Raw genomic sequence first — 27,230 nt, 5'->3', positions numbered from 1 at the left:
AAATGCAGACATTTGATGAAGACATTGTTTAGTTTTGGCCTTTTTTACAGCATTTGACATTGAAATTAATACTCTTTTCTTTTATCTTACTAGTTATAATTTAACAAAAGAGTGACAAAGTGTTCAAAAAATCATTTATTTCTACAGTGTAATATGACTTAATGTATGGTAGATTAAATTATGATTTCATTATGAACTCACTTTCCAAAGAGAACATCACTATTTAATGATTAGGAATAAGTATTATCCTTACAGTATTTATTCAGATGTATTTTGCTTCATATATATATATATATATATATATATATATATATATATATATATATATATATATATATATATATATATAACAATGTTTACTGCACTGATGCAGAAAGTTTACCTTTGGTTTCAGTCCTTTAGTGTCCTGCAGAATCATCCAGTTGTGACATCTTTTATTCTAACACCGAATGTTCTACAACTGAAGCAGTAAATCAAAAATTACTCATGCACACCTGAAATGTCATGAACTCTGTGTTGTTTCTGCACCCTGACAGCTACTACGTTGTGCTTATGTGTGTATTTTTTTTGAATAGCTTCTGCTTTTGTTCTAGATTTTCATTGAAAACAATCATTTGGTTCTATTATTCACAGCTCATAGTGCTGTTCTAGTGGCGCAGATCATATGATGTGTTTACATGTGACTGATGATAGATACCCCACGGCCACGTGATGTTTCCGGATGTTACCAGATAAAATGCTGCCTGAATGCACTTTTTAAAAAAGCTGCATTTCTGGCCTTTATAAAGGAAACATTTTTTTGTAGTTCTGATAGGAACGCAGCTACGTAAACATTTCCCGCTGTTGTCCACATTCAAAGGTTTTTGGCTTTTTATCAAACCATTAAAGCAATCCTCTCCTTAAAAACACACAGGCTGCTTTCTTTCTTGGGAGGGAGGGAGGAATCTGGATATCTGGGATGAGTGTTTCGCTGCATACAAATGTGCTTGAAGGCAACACTTAGCCAACAGAAGTGGATTAACCTCCATCCCATTCAGCCACTGTGGGTTTGTTCACCATCTGCAGCTGAGCTCACACGTGTTGATACCTGCTCAGCTTCATCTACAAAGGAAAGACACACATGCTGTCTATTATAACAAAGGTTAAATAGACCGATCAGACGATTTTGGTTACAGATTCATATGTGCAGATGATTTTTTCTGAGGATATGTACAGTTCACTGCTGTCATTTATAGCTGCAGTTAATGTAGTTGTTATGACAGTTATCTTCTGGGTCTAGTATGTCGCTTACAAAGAGCATTTCACGAACAATTATGAATAATTTGCACATGTAAAAACCCTGTACAAGATCTGTTTTTCTACATATACAACATTATTATGACTATTTTTTCACTTTCAGAGAAGTCTGAGTCTCAGTCATCATGTTCCATTCATATCTGTTGCATATTTTCATGTGATTGCATCGCCCGAGTGATGTCTATTTATTTGATGTTGTCATTTAAACTGTAGCTTCTAAGGATATACTGGTCAAAATTTTTTTTCTGTCATTTTACAGAATATATCCCATTTGCGCCCCATATTACTCAGAGAAGTACAATATTAATACTTCTCTGAGTATTTCTGTTTTGAAAGAATCTGCAATACCACCAATATGTGGAAAACTGGGGGAAAAAATGGTTTTTTTTATGTTTTTATTTTTCTACTTATATTCCTCAAATGTTTGCATGCTGTTGTAATATTGCAAATTTCACCACTATGGGATGAAAACAAACTTATCTTTAGTTTTTTTGGGTTTTTTTCTCCACATTACTCAGATCCAAAGAAGGTGTAAAAATGCATATATCTGTCTGCTATTTATATATTTTTATACTATTATATTCTAGAAAGCCCGAGACTCAGTCTAGGGCTCTCCTACTGGGGTTTAAAAGGCGAAATGTCCATATATTTGGATTATCTTTAACTATGACCTGCATTTTTTAATGCAGAATTTCAGCTTTATGTGCTTGTGAACAGTGACTCCCACCTGCTGATTTATTGTTTATATGTAATTTCTGATTCTGCATGTGTTGCAGTTGTTATTGAGGCCACAGATTAAGACTTTGTGGATATCTACATGTATATGTTGTTTGTATTCTCTTCCTGTATCTGTGTTTGTATATGCATGCGAAGCCGAGAGGGAGCTTAAGACTATAATAAGCTTAGCAGTGAGTCCGGAGTCCATGTCAAAGCATTTACATCAGCTCAGGAGTTACTGTCTAAGCGTGTGTCTGTGTGTGTGGTCTGTGTGTGTGTGTGTGTGTGTGTGTGTGTGTGTGTGTGTGTGTGTGTGTGTGTGTGTGTGTGTGTGTGTGTGTGTGTGTGTGTGTGTGTGTGTGTGTGTGTGTGTGTGTGTGTGTGTGTGTGTGTGTGTGTGTGTGTGTGTGTGTGTGTGTGTGTGTGTGTGTGTGTGTGTGTGTGTGAGATGGTGATGGTAAGTAAAGCTGACTGTACTAACCCAGTGCCCTCTGACTTACTGTCTCCCAAGTGGTGCTCATACGTGTCAAAATGAATCTCGTCACAAAATTAAACAACTGCTCTGATTTATTTTTGGCTGAAATGTCGTGTGGAATATTATCTCAGCCCTGGCCAGTGAACTTAGTAACAGTTTACTGTGTAGAATTTGGCTAAGTGGTCTGAAAAACACACAGAAAAACTGGCAGATTGCAATTTGGTGCAACATGAAGGCATTCAAACAAGTGCAATCAGCAATATTTGGTACAATTAGAAGAAAAAAATCCCTGTGCAATAACAGTATTTAATATATGTGCATATTGTTATTATTATTATATTTGAGATTATCATATTGCCTATTTATGTATATTTCTTGTTTATTTTTATTGACCTTTTTGCATGCTACCCTTTCCTGCTGTAACACTGCAAATCTCCCCCATTGTGGGATTAATAACAGATTATCCTAATAAATGAAAGTGTCTAGTAGCTCTTGTGTCTTAGATTTAGTTAAATGTAATTTAATGCATTTATTGTTTAACTTGTTAGCAGCTAATTAGCAACTGAGTCAGTGTAGTTTTGGAGATACTTGGTCATAAAAGCATTGAAGAAATAGAAATTTTGCACTGGTGGTGATGCTGGATTTAAGTTACTACAGTTTAGGAACCATGAGTGCCTGTATCTCATTTCATAGACCATTAAAAAACACACACAAAACAAAAATGTCAACCCCACTATGCCAGTTGAGGAAAAGTCTGGGAAACATCAAAGTCAGTAGGAGTTTTTGTCTTGGTATCATGAATGCATTTACAAAATTATGTGCTAATCCAATATGTAGATGTGATAATTCATAATATTGAGACATTTGAAATTTGTGGGGTGAAAAAAAGACATGACGTTGAAAGTTTAAATACTAACGGAGACCAGGAATCACCACAGTCAGTAGCATTTATCCTCTGGGGATTGTGAAATGTCATGGCAATCCAATGACGTGACATTTTTAAGCAAACATAGTCATATTTTGGCTTTTAATGGCAGAAAAATGGCAATAAACTTGATTACGATGGCTTCCATGTCAAATGCAAATCATGCCACTGATATGTCCATCACAAGTGATTGGTTCAGGCGAAATAACTCTAAAATATCATGACCAAAATCTAAATGGAGTCTGATTATCAGGCGAGGTGGGAAATGAAAATGAAGTTTATCTGCTGTCTGCATCAAAAGACTGAGACTGAAATGAAAAAAAAAAACAAGAAAAGTGAGCACTGGGAAGCAGAGCAGAGGGAGTTTTCATTTTCACCTCATTACTGCAGGTGACTGCTGTCACGAGATGCTGGAAATAAATCTGTGCTTGAAGCAGCCAAATGTTGGCAATGAGAGTGTTGTTGCTGAAGACAGAGCAGCTTCTAATTGGCCGGCTCAGTCTCCTCATCCCATCCTCACACATTCTCTCTCTCTCTCTCTTCCTCTGACCTGACTGATTCCGTGTTTCCTCCAATCCCTGCAGGGCCGTGTGAGGCGAGGAACCAATAGCATGTCGGGGAAGGCGGAGCTGGGAGCTGTCGGCCAGCTTCAGGCAGAGATGCTGCATTTGGACCTCATCGACGGTGCTGACGGTTACCGCGGTGAGAAAGAGTCCTCCAAGCCGTCCGCCATCGCAGCCCCGCCAGTCACCAAGGACCCCGCAGCACCTGTTACCATGGATACTTACCGGCCCAAGAGACCCACGACCCTTAACCTCTTCCCGATCGTGCCACGCACACAGGTAGGGCCTGAATCAACCTCATCTACATCCACAAACACACACTCCAGCTTCTGGCAGATGGCCGGATATTGATCAGAAACCGGGAAGATTGGAGAAAATGTCGTCTCGTGGGATTGATTTTTTTCCATCTGTCTGGTCTCTTCATGACACACAGATATTACATTTTAAAACGACAACGTGAACGGATAAACAGAGCGTCCGGACATCACCACTGGATCCACTACAATTGTTTCTCTGACAGGATGTGTTTTCTGGACTGAACAATAGCCTCAATTGTCAAGACACACTGATTTTTTTTTTTCCTTGGTGCTTGTCTCTGTTTGTGCTTGAATGTTGCTGGAGCTTGTGACTGTGTGTGTGTGTGTGTGTGTGTGTGTGTGTGTGTGTGTGTGTGTGTGTGTGTGTGTGTGTGTGTGTGTGCACGGACGTCAATCTTTGTGAGAACCAACCTTCAATAAGGAGGACATTTTGTCTCGGTTTTAGCATTTAGCATAGGGAACGTATGGAATCAATAAGCGGCGTAAGCATACAAACAGGGATATGTGTGTTTGGGAGAGGTTGTGTGTCCGAGAGTGTAGGTATGCGTGGAAAATTGTTCGTATACGCACTCTACAACACCACATACAAGCATTTTCTGATGTGAAGTCCCTTTCCTGACAAAGATGCCATTGATTTGTGGCTATAAATGTTGAAAATCACAGTTTAAAATCAATTTTGTGACATGGCAAGACTATGGTAAAGGTTTGGTTACGTGTAGGCATCAAAACTGCATGGTTAGGGTTAGGGAAAGATGATAGTTTGGGTTCAAGTGTATAAGGAAAAGGGAAAGATTCTGAAAGCTTTGTTGTCATGGTTACAATGATAAACGTGTTCAAATTTTGGCAACAGAAAGTGAGCAGCGATGTCTTATGTCAAATATTCTGCACCTCCAGCCTCCTCATGAACTTTCTGGCTCTATTATAACTTCATCTGCTTCTGTAATAACCCCCGAGGCAGCTAAAGGGCTACTCACTTCAACTTAAATATATATTATTACATGACGCTTGCTGACAGTGTTGTTCGTCTTTGGAGGAAGGTCTGCATGAAACACATGCAAGAAATCCTTTAGTTCAGTAGTTCAGGTTAATACAACTTTGGCCTGCGATTCTATTTTGTTCTGAAAACATTCAGCAGCCAAATGCTCCACTTTCAGCTCCAGCTACTCACTAACCTCGTCTTTAATGCCGGGCAGGTGGTGCAGAGTGGGTTTATCAGATCTTGTTAGGTGAAACGAGGCGTCTGGTGCGGCAGACGCCAAAGTTGATTAGAGAAGCTCAGTCAACTGTTGAGTGAATGAGCCGTAAAACCAAAACTATGTGTTAAAATGGCCTGAAAGTGTCTACAAAGCTGCAGAGTTCAGCGTTTTTGTATTAATCATTGTTATTTGACCCAGCTTTAGGATCATATGAGATAAAGTTTATTGACTTCTTACTTGGGAAATTCATGTTACAGCAGATTTTGTAAGAAACAAGACAAGAAATACACAAAGTACAATGGCAAAGTAGAAGTATAATAAAGGGTCTGACACCTTTTGTTGTGGAAGTTCAGCGAAGTTGAGACAGGATGAGGATGAAGACACAGAGAGACACACTGGAGACTCAGATGACTTAGGTTGTGAGTAAGGTTAACTGATATCAGGGGAAGTGACACCGACAGAGCTGCAGTACATGCAAGCAATGCCAGCACCAGTTCTGATGATTCTCTCTGATCTTTTGGTATACAGTAGGTCCTCGGTTTATAACATCCTCGACCTACAGCGTTTACTGGTTATGTCGCCATCTCTCATAAATTTACTGAGAAACTGTTGTTCCATCAGTACGACGTTTGCGACATTAAACAAATTTTGCGCGGGAGCTAGTTGGCGAGCAGAGCATACGAATACGTCATCATGCGACGCTGTACGAGGAAGATGGTTTAGTTTACATTCACCGGTTGTACACCACATACGTCACAATATGTCAGTTCCGACTTATGGCAAAAATCGAGTTACGTCGTGCCGTAGGAATGGAATTCCGTTGTAAGTCGAGGACCCCATGTGTATTATAGTTGGGAGAGGGGTCAGATTTAGATTACAGACCAATATGGAGACAACTCATCTGCTTGGTCACGTCAGAATAGACGATATCTATCCTTGGCCATAGCAGAGAGTCCATATCTTCCTCCCACAGCGTCTACCTGTCTGAAGATAATTTGGGATAAAGTCAGCTAACAGCTGCAAGGAAATACCTTAGAAGTCGGAAAGAGTCATTTTTCCTTCACACTTTTCACATGTGCAGATATGGCATGATGGGTATGCATCAAACTGTAGGACACACCAATGTGTAGAACTGTACTTAAATTAACAAGTAACTGTGCTGCAATCCTGTTGTTGCACTTGAAAAGCTAAAGAGAGAAAAGACCAGAGTTACATTATGTTGTTGTACTTGTAGAGCTACAAGAAACAAACAGTTTTACGTGATGCTTGCATGATTGTCCTAAAACCATTCAAACCATGCAAATATTAGTTGAAGAAAATGAATTCTGTCACTTTACAGACAAATTAAATCTAAAACAAAGCTTTCACCCTTCTGCCAACACCTAATAACTTGAGGGAATTAACTTGTTCGAGGACAAGATTGAGTAATTCAGGCCATGAATAATTAATCCAAGGGATCAAATTAAATGCGTTTCATTCAAGCGCTACTCATGTCACACCCATTTATGCAATGAATTTAGAGAAAATGTACTTAAATAGAACAGTGAATGCCTGTATGGTAGTCCTGTTATGCAACTTGGATGTTAACGTGTACGTTGGTGAGTTTTCCTGCGACTCGAACACGAACGCCCCCACGGTGCAGCCTGTCAACATGATCAACTAAGCAGCTCTATATTTGTCTGTGCTTTGTTCTTTGCCCAGTTTCCATGAAGTGGAAACAAGCTTACTGTACTTCGCCTCTGTGCCTTTTGTTCTTGTGTGTGTTGTTTGAGCTGTCAGAGTAGGGAAGTGTAAAGGAAACAATTGCTCTCGAACGTTTTTTCTTCTTGGGAGGTCTTCCTGTCTGCTGGTGCGTTGTTTACCCCCTTTGTGCAACACCTAGGAAAGAAAATGAACATTTAATTGTATAAATAAATGAAGATTCCCTAAAATGTATCTTTTTATAAAATTGAAGACATGAATCCATCTGCAGAAGATATTAATGCTTCAGGTTGTAGCTTGGTCACAGTTACAGATGCTTTTTTGTTTTTTTTCTGGAGTTTATCAGTTTAATGTGAGCATTTAGCTGTGCATCTGTGAATCATTGTTTTAAAGTTTTCATTCTTCAGCTAACATCTTAAGCTATCAGAGAAGCTTTTTCCTGGACATTTGGCATTTGACTTTGGAATCTTAATCGCAAACAGTAAAGAATAAGGTCAACTATATGAACATTTTTGGTATAAAATGAGAACATATAGAACAATGTTGCCATAAATCCCAATAACAATACAGAGCAGAGATGATTTCTTGGAAATTGCCAAGGATCGACCATTAGGTTGTTGTTTTGTTTTGTTTTTTAGGGCCAATACAAATGCCTATTATTGCTAACCAAGACAGACCAATAACTGATATTTGTAACTGATGGATATTACACGTTTTATTTTAGCAGCATGTGATGACAAGAAACCTGTTATTCATAACTGGGCTTTTTCATTAATGAGGATTACCATAACATAATGAATATGCTGGGAACATACGTTAGCAATAGGAGGCTGCAGCTACCTCCTAGCTTAGCTGCTAGCTGTTAGCCGTAGCCCCTATGAATGTAGCTTATTTCCTGGTTTGTGGAGATGGCTAGTGTTTCTTGTTCAGTTTTTGTGAGTTGTATCTCTGCTGGAGACATTACTGAGACCAGGGAGTTAATGCAGACAGAGACAGACTCAAAGTAGTGCATTTGATTAATCAGTTGTCTGTTAATAAAAATAACAGTACCGATAATCACAGAAATGCCTTATTCGTGCCTCGTTGATATCATGAAAAGAAGCTTGGACACTCCCCTGGTGCATGTTTATGTGTTCATCAGGTTATTATGGAGGTGCAGAGCAGATTCATATAGTCTATATCCTAAAAATGCTGATAAACTGTACAGATTCAGACCATATGGCGATTAAAATCAAACAACCAAATTGATTTTGCATCAGTAAAATAGGCTCAGAACAAAGATGGTGTTTGATGGAGGCTTTTTGTTCTCCGGCTCACCTCTGATTGAGACACTGCAGCAGCTCAACCATTTGAAGCAGAGCCGACAGTGATGTTTATTCAGGCAGCGCAGACAAAACAAAGATGGGAGAGATGATTGCTGATGATTTCCAGTCAGTTTTCCACAGACTGTTACTGTTAGAAGATAGGGAGGGAAAGAGACAGCACACTGGATGACTGTTTCCAGGTCAGCGGATGAGTAAAAATGCAAAATATACATTTGGCTCTGCATCATTTGGCAGAGTTCTGTGGTTGAACAAAAGCAGCCTTGAACACTGCTCAGGGTTGCAGGCCTTTGAAGAGCAATATTTTTAGATCCCTCTGTGCCAATTTGCCAAACTTGGATGAAAATCCTAGTTATTTTTGATGCTGAGCAGGTCAGAATATATTTGGTACCAATTTAAAAACAATCACTACTAATTATAAATGCAAAGAAAGAAAAAACATTTGAAAACTGAAGTAGACAAATCTGTGCAGTGCAACGAGCCATTTGCGCGAATGGGGAAAGTTTTATTTCACAGACTGAGTGAGTTAATGGACAGAAAGACAGACGTCAGGAGGGATTCTTCCGTCCTAATCCGAGTCCGACTCTAATCGCTCATCTGGCACATTCCTTATGTTCAACTGATTGAGGGTGTCAGTGTGTGTTCTTTGAAAATATTGTATATTTATATGCAACACTCCAAGTTCTGCCCAAATACAGCAGGAAATTAGCAAAATCAAACTCTAGAATCAGGTGAAAAAGAGGCATATTTATTAGAATCATTTCATTTATATTTCTTAATAGTTTGAAGGTGCATCTGCTAATTAAAACAGCAGATTTGTTTATCATTTAGAGCCTTTCAGTGGAAATACACTATAAATACAGCTGGCACAGTTGGTCATTCACCTCCAGTTTTGAAATTACAGAACAAATTAAATCCAAATGTGGTCAATTTTGCTCAAAAATCAAAGTGTACAAAAGGCTGAGACAACTGTCAATCCAGACATACACCATCCCAGTTAAGTCCAGTGTTTTATCAGTTTTAATAACCTGCTAGAGAACGTCGTCCGGTTGTTACAGTCGTGCCTCATCACGGTCACGTCCATGCACAGTTGAGTCACTGAAACACTCACACCAGCAGTGATCTTCAGACTTCAGATCAATGCTGCTGTTTCCCACCTGCTGATTCACTCATTACCATGGCAACAGCCCTGTCTCCGCCTGGTACGCGTAGACAGGAAGTGAGTCATGCGTGGTGGGTGGACAGAGGAGGAGGACCAGAATCTTATTTTTGGACGTTTTGTCGTCACAGGAGTTTCCAGTTCTCTTTCTGCCTGTTCAACATCTACCTTTTACCATCTTCTCTCATCCAAAGCCGAGTATCAAAACCACCGTCTTCTTCTGACACTGAAACGTCGAGACACAAAAAGTGGGAGATACTGAAAGCTTGTCTCAGATGATTTGTAACCTTGGTTCACGGCTTTTGAAACATTATCATATTGACATGTCATCCCTTTTAGTTGCTTCTTCACACATGCAGCAGTGATGATCTGAGCAATGCTGTGATTCATTTGACATTTTGTCCAATGTCGACGCTCTCGTAGCTGTTTTGTTAGCCTCTACCAATCCCTGAGAAATATATCTGGCTCTTTAGCTGCTAAATTCTCCATTGTTTTCATTTTTCACTGGTTTAATCACTTTCTGTCTCCTGTTTGAGGCTGGGTAGGTAGTGCACATGGGGTATTTTAGAGTTTTTTTTCACTAGCCAAAAACTATGAAAACAGTGAGAGTGAATTAAAACGGTAAACTTGCAGAAAAGAAAAACTGAACAGCTTTAATTACCAGTTGTTATATTGAAATGAATGTACTGGCACTAGCTATATGTATCAGTTTAAACAATACACAGTCTTCTCTGGTTTTCACACCTTCTTTTCACATGAAACAAATGTGTTTTCTTGAGATTTTATGTTACTTTTATGTGTGACTTTTCAAAGTATTTTGGCACTTTTGCATTTACTTTTAGTGACACTGTACCACAGTCAAGGATGGAAGAAGTATTTGAATCACTTGTTATACGTAGCAATACCAGTAAGTAGATAAACTTTACTACATGTTAAAGTCAGACATTTAGAAGTTTTCTTTAATGACAGACCAAAGGTATCAGGATTAAAATACACTTCAAATGCCAAAGATGAACTCAAAGAAGAAGTATTTAATATGCAAACTGGCTAATTCGAGAGTCATATATTAGGCATCACTCTGATATGTAAGTATAAGACTTTACTCCAACGCATAAGGGTGTCATTAGTGGCATATATTTGCCCTTATTCCGACTCTCTGTTCGCAAGATTACACAAAAACTACCAAAATATGTGTAACAAAACTTCTTCAACAATTCTAGTGTGAAGTTTCAAGACAGGGCACTGATCTTTTCTATTGAGAAGCTCAATCTGCAAAGCCGATAAAGCTTTACAGTATGACTGTGTGACATAGCTGAAAAGTTGATGATACAGTTTTTCATTTCAGTCGATATTGGTAACTATTAACGATTCTTCATGACAATTTTTTATGACCAATTTTTTTTAAATGTCCAGGAGAAACAAGGTTTTATTTCAATTTAACTACCTTAGCCTATTTTTTTAAAGTACACTGGTAACAATTTTATAGTAAACACAACAATAAATAAATAAATACACATTAAATAAATTAAGTATAAGGATAAAGGACGGATTTTACCTTGGCATTCATTAAATAAGAAAGCAAATAAAACCTGTAGGTACACATCGTTGCCGTTTTATCACCCAGGTTTACTTTTAAATAAAAGCTGTGGAATAAAAAGTTCAATGTTTGCGTGTAAAACGCAACATAGTAGAAGTACCTCAGCATTCCTATTTAAATTTATTTGGTTATTTCTCTCCACCAGTTTGAACTTTGTGCTATTGTTAGAATCTGTGACCGGAATGTTTTTACAACTCAAATTGAAATAATTTTAATTATAAATATTTTCCATTACACCTTTGTGGTCTAATCTAATCCAAATACAATGACTTTGCCATGAATTCTTCTACCTTCCTCTCATGTATAGTAATGGGATGGGAAATATTAGAAATACTTTCAAACACCCACTATGTCCTCAAGAACAAACATACAATAGAATCACCTCTTTTTTGACAACTTTAACAAATACTCGAAGAAGGCTAATATGAGGATTAAAAATACAATTTTGATGTGCAAGTATTACACCTTATTCCAAGGCAAAAGCGTGTTATTATACTTATTTATTTATCTGTTTGTCTCTCTGTTAGCAAGATTATGCAAAAACTTCCAAATATATATTCTATATATTCAATGAAACATGGTGGAGAGGTGGAGATGGGCTTAAGAAGAACTTGTTATATTCTGGTGTGAATCTGGACCACTTCTGTTAAAACTGCAAGACTTTGACCTGTGCAGATAATTCTGCTTTTATGAGGTTCCTATCTTCCTGTCATGTATAGTAATGTGGTGTCCAAAATATTAGGAATGCTTTCAAACCACCCACTATGTTGTATGAATAGAATCACCCCCTTTTTGGACGGCTTTAATAAAAACTGTAGAAGCTGCAAAAAAGCTGATTTTCTAAATCAAAGAGCTATTATAAGTGTATTCTCTAGTAGTGTGGCTGCTGTTTTTGTCTTCTATGGTGTGACGGCTCCACTCAGATGACCATTATAAATCACTCACTTACGACTTTCTCATTAAAAATATGACTAAATAAAATTTTCATACAGCACTTAGAGAATAACTTAACCCTGGGCTGCATTGAAGTGTTCCACTGCCCCCTCTGGCTGTTGCATCTCAGACTGGGTGTGGCTGCTTTGGGTCACAAGTGCACTGGGTTGAATCTAACAACACTGAACAGGGACATCGCTGCCATTGAAAACAAACCTTAATACTCTTCTAAATCACTGCTGAGCTGCTAATTCTGCATTATTCAGTCTGACTCCTCTATTTATTAATCACACTATCCATGCATCTTTTCCTGGATAACATTTGTTAGTTTATTATCTGTATTTATGAATGAAACTGAGGCAAAATTTTTACTTCTTGCGTGTGGTTTGGGTAAAGTGACCTTTTAGAGTTTGAAAGGAGGTACTTGAGAACCATCCTGGTTTCTGTCGGCAACTACAGACTGTGTGTGTTCCCAGTAGCTCTGCTAAAACGTCTGGTCCCTTTAAATGCACACCACGGAGCACAGACAAAAGAAGCCCTGCTCATTCAACGGAATAAAAGGTTTGTGTGTGTGTGTGAGAGAGAAAGAGGAGGGGAGAGACAAAAAAAGTTGTATACATTGTGTCAGGATACCAAACTTTTCTCTCACGTCTCTGTTTCTCTGTCTAAACTCTGCATCCATTTCTCACCACTCCCTTCTTCTTCTTCCTCCTTTTTTTTTCTTTCCAGGACACATTAAACAACAACTCTTTTGGCAAGAAATACAGCTGGCAGGAGAAGGTTTCGGGCTCGTCCTCGCCTCTGAAAACAGGTGAGCGTTTCCTTTCCCAACACATCTTTATAACGTCAAGTTCACCTTTTAGTTCAGCGGCTTCAAGTTTCTCATTTAGCTGGTAAAAAGTGGGATTTGCAGACCAGATTGCGGTAATATTCTTTCCAAATGCATGTGTGATTTGCATTCTGTGCGTCTCTCTGGTCCTTAGGGACACTGTTGAGGCTCGGATTAGCTGCTAGCCGAGGCTCTTCTACACACTCTGTTCAGTTTATATAGCTGGGAGCTGTCATAGCTCATTGTTACGGCTCTTTTCAAAACACCATGTGAGGCGAAAACTGACCAAACTCATTGAAAACTGTTGGGAAATGGAAATGTTACTTGCTATTAGAATCATTTCAAAACACAACTGAGAAGAAAGAATAAAAATGAGGACTTTAATGCTTTATTCAAGTCATGATTCATTGCTGAAGTTGTTTTTAAAATGCTAAAATCAACCAAAAGCAAACTGAGTTTTTAATCATTTGCTGTAATCTGTATCAGGAGAGTTCATTTTGGCTTTATATAGAGGTGCCTGCCAGTGTTGCACCTGTTTTGCCATTTGGTAAAAATAAGGATTACAGTCTCTAAAAAAGAAATCTTTCTAACGAGGAAGTGTTTATTTGGACGTACGCCCAATTCAGCAGTGCCTCAGGCGCTCACTTTCCATCAGTCATTTTCACAGTCACAGTTATTTCCTCCTCACACCAACAATTCTTAGACCTACTGTGTTTCTAATGAATAGAAATGGGGCTATTAGGCAAATGTAATTATTCGCAAATGACATCCTGTGGCCTTACAAGCACCAAAAACTCATTTTAAGTTTGTTTTATGAGTCTCCTGATAAAACTCGTTTAAATCTGAATTGCAAATCAAAGCGATTCAGTGCAGAAGTTCTCCACGAGGAGTTCCCCGGCTGTCGTTTTGAACATGAGAAGAGGATTAATTGTTGCATCAAATGCTGTCTGTGATGATGCGTTGACAAATGTGCAGACTTTAACTCTTTTGAGGAGAAACATCCTCCATAAAAACAATCACCTGTTGGCTGCGGTCATGTGGCCTCAGACACCAGAGCTGCATCATTCACAGCAGAAATAAATATTATGCCTGGATTATGACATAACGCATCAATCACCTTCTCCTGGCTGCACTCTGAATTTGATAAGTAATGGGGATTTAGCTGCGTAATCCTGATTCCTGACATGCGTTACCTAACCATTTCTACTTTTCTCCCTCCGTGCTTCACTTTATCTGCCTGTGCATTCGCTGCCATGTCTGCCTTCACGTCCGCCGGTCATGTCTGCATCTCATGTGTTTTTGCTGTGTGTGTGCGTCTGGCCGTTGTGCGTCTGCGTTTGTGTGGTCGTCTGCATGTTTCTGTTCGTGTCTGCTCTCCCTCCAGGTGACCTGACGCCTCCACGTGAGCACAGCTGCCTGAGCGACGAGGACAAGGTTCAGGGCGGCGGAGCGCAGACCAAAGACCGAGGGACCTCCACCGACGCCCCCTGCAGGCACAGCCACACCTCGGGACACTCGCACGGCTCGTCCACGGCCTCCGCGACACGTTCGAAGCTCCAGGAGAAGCCGCCCGCACCGCCGCCGCCGCAGAACTACACACCAGCTCCTCTGTACCCGACGGGGAAGGCGGATGGCGGCGGGCACCACCGGGAGAGGATCCGGTACCACACGGATGTTCACCTGGAGCCCACAGAGGAGATCTATCTGACTCCTGTGCAACGTTCTGCCGACTCCCTGGAACCAACCAACGCCCAGGACCGGCCGTTCCTCTCGCAGCAGACTGAGCAGGGCCGCATGTCCATCAGCTCCGACACAGAGGGTCCACCTCCTTATCAGCCCCTTCCAGACCGGACCAACCCTTCCATCTTCGAGGAGGACGAGGTCTACGTCGCCCCACCTTCGTATGCTTCCTGCGTAGAGTCCCTCATCACGCCACCCAGCATGGCCGTCTCAGCTCGCTCCTCCCTCGCCCTGGACCTCAGCCTGAAGGGGACAGGGGCCGGGGCCATGCTGAGAGGCGGCTCGTCGGTGGAATACGTCGACGCCACGGACGACAGCTACTGTGGGGAGGATGAGGACGTGGACAGGATAATAATGGACAGAAGGATGAGGAAGGGGGGAGGAAAGGGAGACGGTGGCGGCAGCAGAGCTGTCCCACTGAGGACTTCCATGAGCTCGGAGGCCAGCGGTTTATCATATGACTCAGTCAAATACACACTGGTGGTGGACGAGCACGCTCAGCTGGAGCTCGTCAGTCTCCGGCAGTGTTACCAAGGCTACAGCGACGACAGCGATTCGGCCACCATCTACGACAACTGCGTCTCCTCCCCCTACGAGTCGGCCATTGGGGAGGAGTACGAGGAGGAAGACGAGGACGATGAGCATCGAATAGGAGGAGTCCGGAGGGAGGCCACAGCCTGCCTCTCTGAAGACTCTACTCCAGAGGCAGACCTCCATTTCTCCAAGAAGTTCCTCAACGTCTTCATGAATGGACAGTCTCGCTCCTCCAGTAAGTCCCTGCTATGCCCTGATAACAGATAATTACAAAAGTAAACAAATGGACAAGCTCAAATTTTTAAAGTTTGTTTGCAGACTTGCACAAGTGAGGGTAGTTGGAAGTGTTTAGTTTCAATTTTTGCTCTGCAACTGGAAAGACCAACATCATGCAAAGACATTCCCTCTACTTTGCCTATGGGGCAGCATCATAATGCTTCTTTTAATGTGTGTTCTGATTCACTAACTACATTTCTGTGACTTTATTTTACAAACTATATACCTTCATCCAAATATGTAAAGCTGCAATATGCAAGAACATACATATAGCATTGGTATAGCAGCAAACAGCTATGAGCTATGTAAAGATGTAGTGGAGTAATGACGGCTTTAGTAGAGAGTGAAGTCACACTAGTTGTGTGTGGGTGTAATCCAATAGCTTCTCTGATTTTGGCATCCGATCTGGCCACATGTCCATGTTAGTGCATGAGTCCCTTCTTTTTATAACTGATGCCTCTTCCTATATTTCAAAAACAGACTGAGGCGACCTCCTATTCTGTTTAAAGTGGAGTCTGGATTTAAAAACATCATTTCATTTAGCTAATTTGTGCACACTTGTTTAATTTCAGTTTTGTGTGGGAGCCTTTACTGCCATTTTGTAGCGCTCTCTTTCTTTGCCTTATCTTTATTCCGCCAAGAAGGCGGAGCTTCGGCGGAATTATGTGACAATAAGCGTTGGTCTGTCTGTCTGTCTGTTAGCAACATTACTGAAAAATGGACTAATGGATTTGGATGAAATTTTCAGGGAAGGTCAGAAATGACACAGTGATTAGATTTTGGCAGCGATGCAGCTTATAGTCTGGATCCACAGATCTGTTAAATATTTCCTTAGTATTTTGAGATAGCGGCACGGCATCACTGTAGCTATGACTACAAGTGAACACTACGTCAGCTGCCTGCTGACGATCACATGATTGCGATTCTACTACAAATCAACCATCGTGGACTTAGCGGGACTTATTTGTCGGAAATGATACTAGGAACAATTGATTAAATTGTGGGAGTGTTTCTGAGTCCCATCAATTCCTGCCTGCTATGTATTTAGGTCACGTGATTCGGTGTCCGCATATAAGGTACACATGCATAACACATGCCTGTGCTCAGTGCAAGGTCATTTCTTTGTGCTTTTCTTGGTGTTTTTTGATGTTTTCTTATGTCCTGTCTGGAGCACAATTGGTCAAGTGGTGAAATTGTGTCCACCTGGCTCTTGAAAACGTCCTTTCTGGTTGTAAAGGAATCATACAATGAGGGTGAAAAGTGTGGCTTGCACTCCCATTTTGTTTTCGTTCCGAGAGGCTGGAACTTTAGCAACATCCAGTGGTCCTGAATGTTGCATACAGAAGCTTTAAATTCCCCATAAATGTATGTGTGAAACAGCCAAAGAAGCACAACAGCACTGAAGGTTGTTGTTTTGTGTAATTCCCTTTAAACGTACAATAACACTGCAGTGAATGCTGTCTAGCCAAATTGGCAGCATGGTGTTCAAGGCTTAAAGCAGTGGAGCTGATGAAGCAGAGCCACAGAGATGCTCAGAAACTGGAATTTTCTCGCATGGCACAGAAGATCATCCACCCTGACATTCTGTAGGTTCACAACACTGACGTAGCTGAACCGACGATGACTAAAGGTTTTGCCAGTAGCATTGAACGACAGTGTTCCATTTGCGTTTATACATTTTTAGAGCAGTTGTATTATTTAATGCTGTCGCTTCAGCTTCTCGGCCTTGTAAGTAAAAGCTGCAGTTTGTGCTGCTTTGTTGATGTTGTTATCAGCAGTCTGACAGCAGCAGAAACCCAGCTGGACAGTCAAACTGCCTGCAGGGTGAAAGGACACTGAGCCAAAAACAGCTTGCACTTTCTTGGATTTGCCTTCTCACCTCCTCTGCCGACTGGATCAAACGCAGTCTTTTTCTTGGCATTTGCGGTTCTCAGGATGGTATCTGGAAACACCGGGGAGGGAAAAAAGGCAATGACATGTTTACCGAGCTGAAGCTGCCAAATCTTTTGTTGCTACCCAGAGCTTGTTACAACATATGTGCCAGTTTTGTTGAAGACTGTCTTCTGTAGTGTTTGGTGTTCGCTAATCCCCAGAAGCTGCAGTGCTAACAGACACATTGGATTTTCGACAGAGAGTTATGCACAAACTCAGGGAGCTGTATTGTTAAAAGAAAAAAATAGTCCATCAGTTTAATGGTGGTCTAATTGGGATAAAGATCAATGCAACAGAACTAGAAGCAACACTTTTTCAATGCTTTTCTTTTCAAAAATTGGCGCCTACATTACCCACAATGCAACTCGACTGCTGCTAGTTTGCTCAGTGATTTTAGGGTTGTTTTTTTTTGTTTGTTTGTTTTTTTGCAGTTTCAATCCACGAGCCATAAGCAGGGAGAATTTAAAATATGTAATCCTCAGACGGTCAGTTCAGAGACTTCTCATGACTGTATCTCTGTCCTCTCCGCCGTGGGAAAGAAAATGCAGGACTGAGAAGGGAGAGGATGATCCTCTGATGAAGGATTGTAGGTTTTACCTTCATTAGGCTGGCTCTCACCTTGGAGGAAACACTGGGACATTCACTGACCCGCAGCTCGGTGTCAATGCGTGGGAGAATTCATGTGAGAGGAGACCGAGGCGGAGGGATTTGCTTTTCTGTGTGGTTGTTTCCTCTAATCGTCCTGGCTGCGCTCTTGGATGCCGTCCATGTATTCTACAGACTCATTAGAAACACCACAGCAGCAGTTTATCCGAGTAGGCGGTCACGGCCGTCTCTGGGGGGATGTAGGTAGAAATACACAAAGCTCATCGTTTCAAGCCTAATTAAAGTGTGATTTATAGCTCCTAAGGAATGCATGTGTGCTTAAAAGTGAACTCAAAGTTCCCCCCCGATTGTGTTTTCTGTTTGTATGTGACGGACTTTTGTTGCTATTTGAAGCCATTCGTTAATCTTTAATACAGAATCCGACACACATGCTTTTTTCTTTTTTATTCAAGGTGCAGAGTCCTTTGGATTATATTCCTGTATCATAAACGGAGAAGAGAAGGATCAGAGCCACAGAGCAGTTTACAGGTGAGGAAGAACTGCACCATCATCATCATCTCCTACACTAACGCTCAAAAGTTTGGGGTCACCCAGGCAATTTCACCTTTTCCATGAAAACTCACACTTTTATCCATGTGCTAACATAATTGCACAAGGGTTTTCTAATCATCAATGAGTCTTTCAACACCATTAGCTAACACAATGTAGCATTAGAACACAGGAGTGATGGTTGCTGGAAATGTTCCTCTGTACCCCTATGGAGATATTCCATTAAAAATCAGCTGTTTCCAGCTAGAATAGTCATTTACCACATTAACAATGTCTACACTGGATTTATCATTCATTTAATGTTATCTTCATTAAAAAAAATTGTTCTTCTTTGAAAAATAAGAACATTTTTAAGTGACCCCAAACTTTTGAATGGTAGTTTACATGCATGATAATTCCATTAAAACAAATTGAGTTTTATCTTATTGAATGTGAAAATGATAAAGGATATGCAAAACAACCAAGGAAACATGCATCAATGAAGTCATATTTTGGCAAATTCTTGTATGCTTGCTTTCATATATTGAAGCAAAATGTGACAGTCATCATTAGAAACACTGCAGATTCTGCGATTCCTGTCCAGGCTTTTATATTTTTAATCAGACAGGTTGAAAACGTCACTTCTTTTGATTTTACTTTTATTTTTATATGAATTCATGATTTCAGATCCGTTATTCCACATTGAGAGTTTATTGTTTTTATGAATTAGCATATGTATACACTACCGTTAAAAAGTTTGGGTTCACTTAGAAATGTCCTAATTTTTGAAAGAAAATCAGTTGTTTTGTAGATAACGATAACATTAAATTAATTATAAATCCAGTGTAGACATTGTTAATGTGGTAAATGACTATTGTAGCTGGAAACAGCTGATTTTTAATGGAATATCTCCATAGAGGTACAGAGGAACATTTCCAGCAACCATCACTCCTGTGTTCTAATGCTACATTGTGTTAGCTAATGGTGTTGAAAGGCTCATTGATGATTAGAAAACCCTTGTGCAGTTATGTTAGCACATGAATAAAAGTGTGAGTTTTCATGGAAAACATGAAATTGCCTGGATGACTCCAAACTTTTGAACAGTAGTGCATATATATTTGTATGCATGCAGACTACGCTATGTACTCTATGTGTCTATTAGGTTTTTCGAGACTCTTTGGACAGTTCTGGTGTGTGTGAGAGGGAGATATTTATGGTTTTTTGCATTATTTATATGAAATGACGACTTTCTATCACAGTTTGACAATAGGAAACTAAGCACAGCTCACTCTTTGCTGTGTTGTTACCTTATGAATTTTCTCTTTTCTGCAGCTCAGCTCACTTAGCAGGCTACAGTAAATAAGGAAGATACTGTCAGCTCAACTATAATTAACCAATATTTGTTAAGACAGATGAATGAAATAAGCATGAAGTGTGAAGATCGCTGTTGGTAGTGTATAGTGTTGGTGTGTGTGAGGTGCGGTGCAAAACAAAACCACAGCATAGTGCAAACAAAAGCACGGTGTGGAGACAGACACACTTCTACAATTCTACAATTTCATTTAACAGATGCTTTTATCCAAAGCAGCGCACATGTGAGAGTAGATACAACACAAGCAAGGATCTAGTCAGGAGAAAGCAACCTGGATAAATGCCATAAAAGTTGTCAGTGTGCAGGTGGAGTAAAAATAACCTTGTACAACGCTGGCCATGCGTTCTTCATTACAGTCAGTTACACTCAGATGAAACCCTGCAACACAAATAACACACAGCACTGCAGCAGTACGGCCTGTAACAAGGGTCAGGGCACCTGGAGTATTCATTAAAATGTTCAGTGCTCATATTGACTAATGCATTTTAAATATTCAAATAAGTATTTGAGATAATAGGCCTCTGGAGTCAGAAGAGGTTTGTCTGAATGCTCTTCTCTCTTGCTCTGTCAGATTTATTTTCAGCAAAGGTGAGATTTTTGTGAATCTCATAATCGTAATTTTAGTTACAAAGTCTATACCTGTATATTCTGTATAAATATTATTGTATTCCACAGACACTGGTTGCTGACATTAGTTAAAAAGTTGATGCACATTCAGCATTTCTCAGATTCTTTTGAAGTCAAATGTTAGTAAAATTATAGCCCAGTGTCTATAAAGCTATTTTTCTCAGACATTTAATAGTGAAATCAGGCTTGAATCATCACTAGCAAAGTGAGAAAAGGTTTCCAAGTGACAGTTTAATGCTTTAAACCCTTTTACATGTCTGATCATCTGACAGCGACTCTCAGCAATGACAAGAATGCTTCTCAGGAGAGGTGTAATTATGTCAACCATGTATTAAAAACTGGAATTCTCCTTTAAGACCTCCATCTCCATCACTCACTTCCCTTTTTTTTCTCTCTTTGAGCACCAAAATACACAGAATTTCTTTATATATCCTCAATAAGTCACACTCCAGTTAACAGCGAGGACTTACAGCTGCTGTAAAGACCTCAGGCTGATTAAAAAAGAGAAAAACATTGGTGAGAAACAGCGATGCATTCATGCGAACAGGAGCATCTCTGTGCACCAACACATCATATGACGGTATGGAACATTAGCATCACAGCTGACTAGCCAGCTGTAGCTTGGTCTTATCATTATTTCATGTTTTATCTTCAATGGAATGTCAAAAATTGGATGTGAAAAAAAATTTTTTTTTTTCGATTAAAAGCAGGCATTGAGTCCTGTGTTTTGAGCTGTTTATGAGAGAATAATGACTATATTTGAGGAATGTCTCCGGAGCAGAAGCTGCATAAGGTGGTCATCCAGCTCATAACATCTGTCTCGTCAGGTTCGTGCCTCGACACGACGATGAGCTGGAGCTGGAGGTGGACGACCCGCTGCTGGTGGAGGTCCAGGCGGAGGATTACTGGTACGAAGGTTACAACATGCGGACCGGCGCCCGTGGGATCTTCCCCGCCTACTACGCCATAGAGGTGACCAAGGACGCCGAGAGCTACAAAGGTACTGGTCCTGCCGGGATTGGGAGGAGGCCAACTCTGAATGTTACAATAAAGATGCTGAAATGTCCTCTGACACTCAAACCATGCACAAAACCACTGTTTAATGAAGCATTTCTAAGGCCAGATGTTTAGTTTCGTTTTAGAGAAATCATGCTTTGAACATTAGAAATGACCACAGTAGTGATACAACTTTTCACATCATTTGTTCAACACCAGACAATATTTTTCTCTGTTTATTACTTCCGTTGGTCTCTAACTGGTCTGTTTTCTGAGATGAACGAGAATCTGTTTTGACACCGACAAGGCAATTCAAACGCCTAATTTCAACAAGTATAAAACAGTAATACTGTCAGCATTCATTGCGAGTCGAAGTTGAGTTATTAAAAAAAATATGAGATAGTAAAATGTAACTATCACTACAGATATAGACTTTTTATTTTTATATACCTTTATGCAGTATCATGTTTTAGCATTTCAGAATAAAATAGATTCACGGAATGCTAATTTACCTGGAAGCACAAGAGAACTTTGGCTGTGTGTTCACAGCTGTAGCGCTGCCTCAGGCTTTGTTGTGTTTTTGTACAAACGCATTTATAAACGTATTTGTGGGGAATCCTGTATGGAGGATGCTCTGATATGTCGGTTAAAGTGAACTCTGAAGAGCATTAAGTCCTGCTTCTGGAGCTCCTCACTGTCCGATTAATCGTCTAGAGGCAGGAGTAAAACAGATGAAATGATACATGTGGGTAAAACATGCAAAAATACTACAGAGCTGTAACAGAGTTTGAATCATTGGAACTGATCAACAACCCAGCAACTTATTTTTAAGCTACTAAAATCTCATCTGAATTTCAGTACTTTAATATATTAATGCGATGTGTTATGTAATGCCATGTTGTTTATTGCCTTAGGTTTTTATTTCCTGAGTTTTGGCTCTAATCCTGTTTTTCCTCTCTTCTTTATGCAGTTAAAAGCAGCGAATGGATGGACAGATATCGGCTCAAGTTCCTGGGCTCAGTTCAGGTTCCCTACCACAAAGGAAACGATGTTCTGTGTGCAGCGATGCAGAAGGTAAAACACCCATTTTCTCTACATTTGTGTGTGTCTGCAGGTATGAAAACAACATTAAAGAGAAAAATCTATGAATAAATCTATGAATACATATAAGACGCTTTCAAAAAGTTCAGAGACAGCACCTAAAATACAATCTAAATCCATACTCGATTTAAATTTGGCTGCTGTCCGCTTTAAAGCAGTCTCCTTGTCCAACAACACAAACCCTTCCAGAGCTGTTGTCATACTTGGAACGCTCCCTGGAAGTCCCCTTATGTAAGCACGTCGAGCACCATCTGCGACGGGCGCCCAATCTCCTAAACTGTGTCAAAACAGCAATCCGTCAATTTGGATTTCATTTTGGGGAAGAGGAAGAAGTCGCAGAGAGCCAAATGTGGCAGGTAGTGGAGGCACGTGGAGAGACGGTCGTGTTCTTGTAGCCAAAAAACCAATATGTAGTCACAGCGCTGTGACTTTTGGAGCAGTACCATCCCAAATGTTCTCCGTCAGACGTCTCAGGACGTTACAGTAGAACTCAGCCTCAACAGTCTGACCCTGGAGGACGAATTCATGATGCACAACCTTGTGAATGTCAAAGAAAAAAACAAGCGTGCTCTTTGTGTCGTCCTTAGTCTGGTTTCAGAAACTGCAGCTCTATCACTGTGAAAACACTGTTTGGTCTCTGAGTCAGAGCCACAGATTTACAACCTGTCATTAGTAGAGATTAACCAATATGGGGTTTGAGGGCCAATAATGATGCCAATTATTCAAGAAAGGCAGAGAACCGATATACATTAAATGTGATGTTTTATCAGCATGCCATTCATAACTAGGCTTCTTCTTTAATAAGGGTGACTATACCTGAATACGTAAAATAGAAATAGGAGTGATTAAATTAGGACATTCTCCTCTGTTTATGCAGGATCGACTGAGATTGATCAGTTTTTCTCCTGCTGTTCTCTATTTTCTTCATCTTTCAGTGTTCTATCACTTTTATTGTCCACTAAAATCCAGATCTTAAAGCTTTATTAATTATTGTTTTCCAGACTCTGTTTCAGGTTAATCTGTGGCTGCCTAGCATAGCTGCTAGCCATTAGCGTAGCCTAAGCCACTGTGAGAGAAGCTAACTTCCTGGTTTGTGTCTCTTGTTTAGTTTTTACAGTCTCTGCTTGAGAGACATTTCTGAGACCAGAGTCTATACTAATACAGACAATCGTAATAATATCAGCAAAGATAAAGAGCCAGATCGATAATCAGCTGATCCCTAGCCACCAGTGATGACTCTGGACATAATGTTTGGATCATATTAGGCTACTGACAAAACAGGATGTGTTCTGAATCACATACTTTGTCTTTTCATTCTGTATACATACTACAGCTTCCCTTGCAAAGTATTTAGTGCTTTATGTTGCATGCATTAAAAGGGCACAAAATAATACCTTATCCTTTAATCGTCACAGTTGGTGGTGAAAGATATGCTGTTTGTGCACTGTTGCTGCCTCGAGCATGTTTAAATTTACCACCACCACAACATATGTGATGTAACTACACAGAGGATTGTGGGTCTGAATGGCCAGAAAAGCATGCTGGCTTTTCTACATACTTTAAATTCCAACTGGATGTAGTAGGACATGCTACATATTGGGACATACTACATCTGTTTCTGGCATATTATATAGCATGGAAGTCTCTGAACTTCTTGATCACCCCTCATATGCAGCCTTTGTCCCTTAAAACATGTGGAAGCATGTTTAAGGAGGAACTGACATGTTACGTATCTGTATTTGTTTGTTCTAAGCACTTTATAGATGACTTTAGTGTGTCCTCAGTGGAAAAATAACTTCATACATAGCTTATAAAACTGAGAAAATCAATCAGACTACACTTCAGGAATGTGGCAGAGTTAAAGACACCTCACACAGCTGACAACACCCAAGAAGAAGAATTTCTATCACTGGATACACAGCAATAGACTGTTACGTTTTTAATCTTTGAACTGACGGGATTTTTACGCATCACAGTTTGTCAGCACTTTCGTATTACTGTCATATTAATATCTAGTAGGAAATTACTTATTGCATTTTTGTTTGCATTTGTCTTGCAGATTGCCACCAACAGAAGGATGACAGTGAAGCACAACCCGCCTTCCTCCTGCATCCTGGAGATCAGCGTGAAAGGCATCAAGCTTGCAGTTCAGGAGGATTATTACGCCTGTGACCGAGTAAGACTCTTACTGTCCCTTTGTGTGTCTAAAGTGAAAGAACTTAAGTGCAGCTTTGTGGCCTTCTGTCAAACAAAAGCTCATATTCACACCAGAATCTGATTCAACAATTGAGGCACGTCTCCCCCATGTGGCTGCAAACAGAAACTGCAAGCAAAGATGCAGAGGAGGAGATCTCACTGAATCATTTCCATTTCCAGCACCTTTAAACTTGATATCGCTCAACAGTTCTTGGAGAAATATTAAAACATTTGTGTCTGCTACATTTATTTGACAACTTGTCATTTGTTACTTTTCACATTTAAGTTTTAAATGTTGAACATGTGCTAAATTTTAATGCAAAAGTGAACATAACTTATGAGATACATCTTGTAAAAGTATTGCATCTGTTTAAAAAATGAAAGAAATTATGTTAAATTAGCTTTGGAGCAATCCAAAATCCAAATCAGTCTAGTTTACAGTCATATTTAACATAGAAAAACAGAACAATTGAGAACATTTTTGGCATATTTGCTAGAGTAAATGACTCAAACAGTCCTCTTGATTTATTCTGCATGTGTTTTCTGTGTCCTGCTGACAGAGTAACGAATGCAGTCACTTCTTCCAGTTAAAGAACGTCTCCTTCTGCGGCTATCACCCCAAAAACAGCAAGTAAGTGACGGCAGGAGTCAAATGTTTTGTACTGTCTGACTAGAGCAAAAGAAACACTGTCAAAAACTACAACATTTTCACACCCTGCTGCTGTTTATCTGCAGAGAACAGATCCAAATTCAACTGCAGTTCAAAACTAACTAATGCAAAAACAGCAGTTGATGACTGATATGTGACACAAAGAATTAAGTGCTGTGATGAATGCCCTCTTTGATGTGTTTTTTTCGTCCTCTCTGCAGGTATTTTGGTTTCATTACGAAGCACCCAGCGGACCAGAGATTTGCCTGCCATGTGTTTGTGTCTGAAAACTCCACCAAACCCCTTGCAGAGTCAGTAGGGTGAGTTGCATGTATTAGTTAAATGAATACTCTTCATGCAGGAGATTTGCGTATTTGCTTAGTCTCTGCTGACAAATACAGATGTAAACTCTGGATTAAGGCTGCTCTGATCTGCAGTGTAGTCCTGCAAGCTCAGTGAACCGCAGTGTGGGAAAACACAAGCAAATTAAGAGAATCTCCAATTTGACAACACAGGCACAGCATTAAGAAAAAAATAACATGACCAATTATAGAAGCAAGCTGCTAAAAACACAAACAAATATGGATCATCTTACTAAATATGGAAATCACAACCAAATACAGAGACATGCTGCAAATAGTGAAGACTACAATGAATTTTTTTTTAGGTAAAATTTGATGGATAGGGTTGGAACACACTTGTTTGTTGTCATTTTTCAAACTGTTGCTATTTTTGCAGTGCTTCTGTTGTCTTTTCTGTATTTGCAGTAGGCTAGCTTCTGCATCTGTCTGTTTTTGCAGTGGCAAAACTGGACATGATTCTATTTAGTCACTAGGAGTTTAACCGTATACAGGGGGTCCTCAAATTACATCTGAGTTCTGCTCCTACAGATCAACTTAAGTCGATTGTCGCTGTAAATCAGAACTCTGCTGAAAATGTAAACAAAGCCATTACGTATATTAAGATATCAATCACTTATTTAGAAAAGTCATGAATACCAATAACTTTCATGCATGTATGAGTCACTTTACAAGAGGATAACACAATATGTAGCACTGTTTTTACAACTTGAGCATTTTATTCTGTCTAATTTCACGTCCATGGAGATGGCTTTCCTCTTCTTCGAAGCACTGCCATCAGAAGAGTCTGATTTATGCTTGGGAGCCATAATGAAGGGTAAAAAGTTAGCGAATGTAGCACAATCCAAGGTGGCGTACAACCGGAGAATGTAAACAAAGCCGTTTCACAGCACAGCATGATGACGTATTCGTCCACTCCGCTCGCCTACGAGTTCCATGTAACCAGTTCCGATGGAACGCCGTACGTCATAAACTGAGGACCCGCCCGTAACCAGTTCCAACGTAACAACGAAACGCCATAGGTCGAGGACGTCCTAAAACTGAGGACCTCCTGTATAAAATTAAAGGTTTGATAAAAACCTCAGTTTTCCAGTAATGGTTTAGTAATGGATGAGAGGTGAAGCGTCTTCAAGAACCAAATAGAATTTCAGTTGCCTTCCATTGGAGTGCTAAGATTTATCATGACCTGTTTTTCAAAATACAGCATACATTTAAACTGATATAGTCTTTGTACATAAACCTTTTTTTAAGGTTGATAAAATACATTTTGCTGCTGACCCAGTC

The 27,230-nt window shown here is 40.0% G+C and overlaps 1 protein-coding gene across 2 annotated transcripts in view; it reads left to right on the top strand.

The window, feature by feature from the left end:
* The window catches only part of mapk8ip1b (mitogen-activated protein kinase 8 interacting protein 1b), a 69,549-nt gene that overhangs the window by 37,622 nt on the left and 4,697 nt on the right, over positions 1-27,230 (top strand). For both annotated transcript variants that reach the window (XM_023279731.3, XM_023279732.3), the window contains exons 3-11: positions 3,998-4,255; positions 12,931-13,012; positions 14,415-15,539; positions 18,571-18,646; positions 21,473-21,645; positions 22,612-22,715; positions 24,802-24,918; positions 25,499-25,569; positions 25,809-25,907. In XM_023279731.3, the coding sequence (XP_023135499.2) occupies positions 3,998-4,255; positions 12,931-13,012; positions 14,415-15,539; positions 18,571-18,646; positions 21,473-21,645; positions 22,612-22,715; positions 24,802-24,918; positions 25,499-25,569; positions 25,809-25,907 (2,105 nt within the window). The remainder of the gene's footprint in view (positions 1-3,997; positions 4,256-12,930; positions 13,013-14,414; positions 15,540-18,570; positions 18,647-21,472; positions 21,646-22,611; positions 22,716-24,801; positions 24,919-25,498; positions 25,570-25,808; positions 25,908-27,230) is intronic.

The sequence above is a fragment of the Amphiprion ocellaris genome, chromosome 1 (genome assembly GCF_022539595.1).
Source record: "Amphiprion ocellaris isolate individual 3 ecotype Okinawa chromosome 1, ASM2253959v1, whole genome shotgun sequence".
Classification (NCBI taxonomy): Eukaryota; Metazoa; Chordata; class Actinopteri; family Pomacentridae; genus Amphiprion; species Amphiprion ocellaris.
Note: the sequence above shows the minus strand (reverse complement) of the source record. Positions and strands in the feature narration are given on the sequence as shown.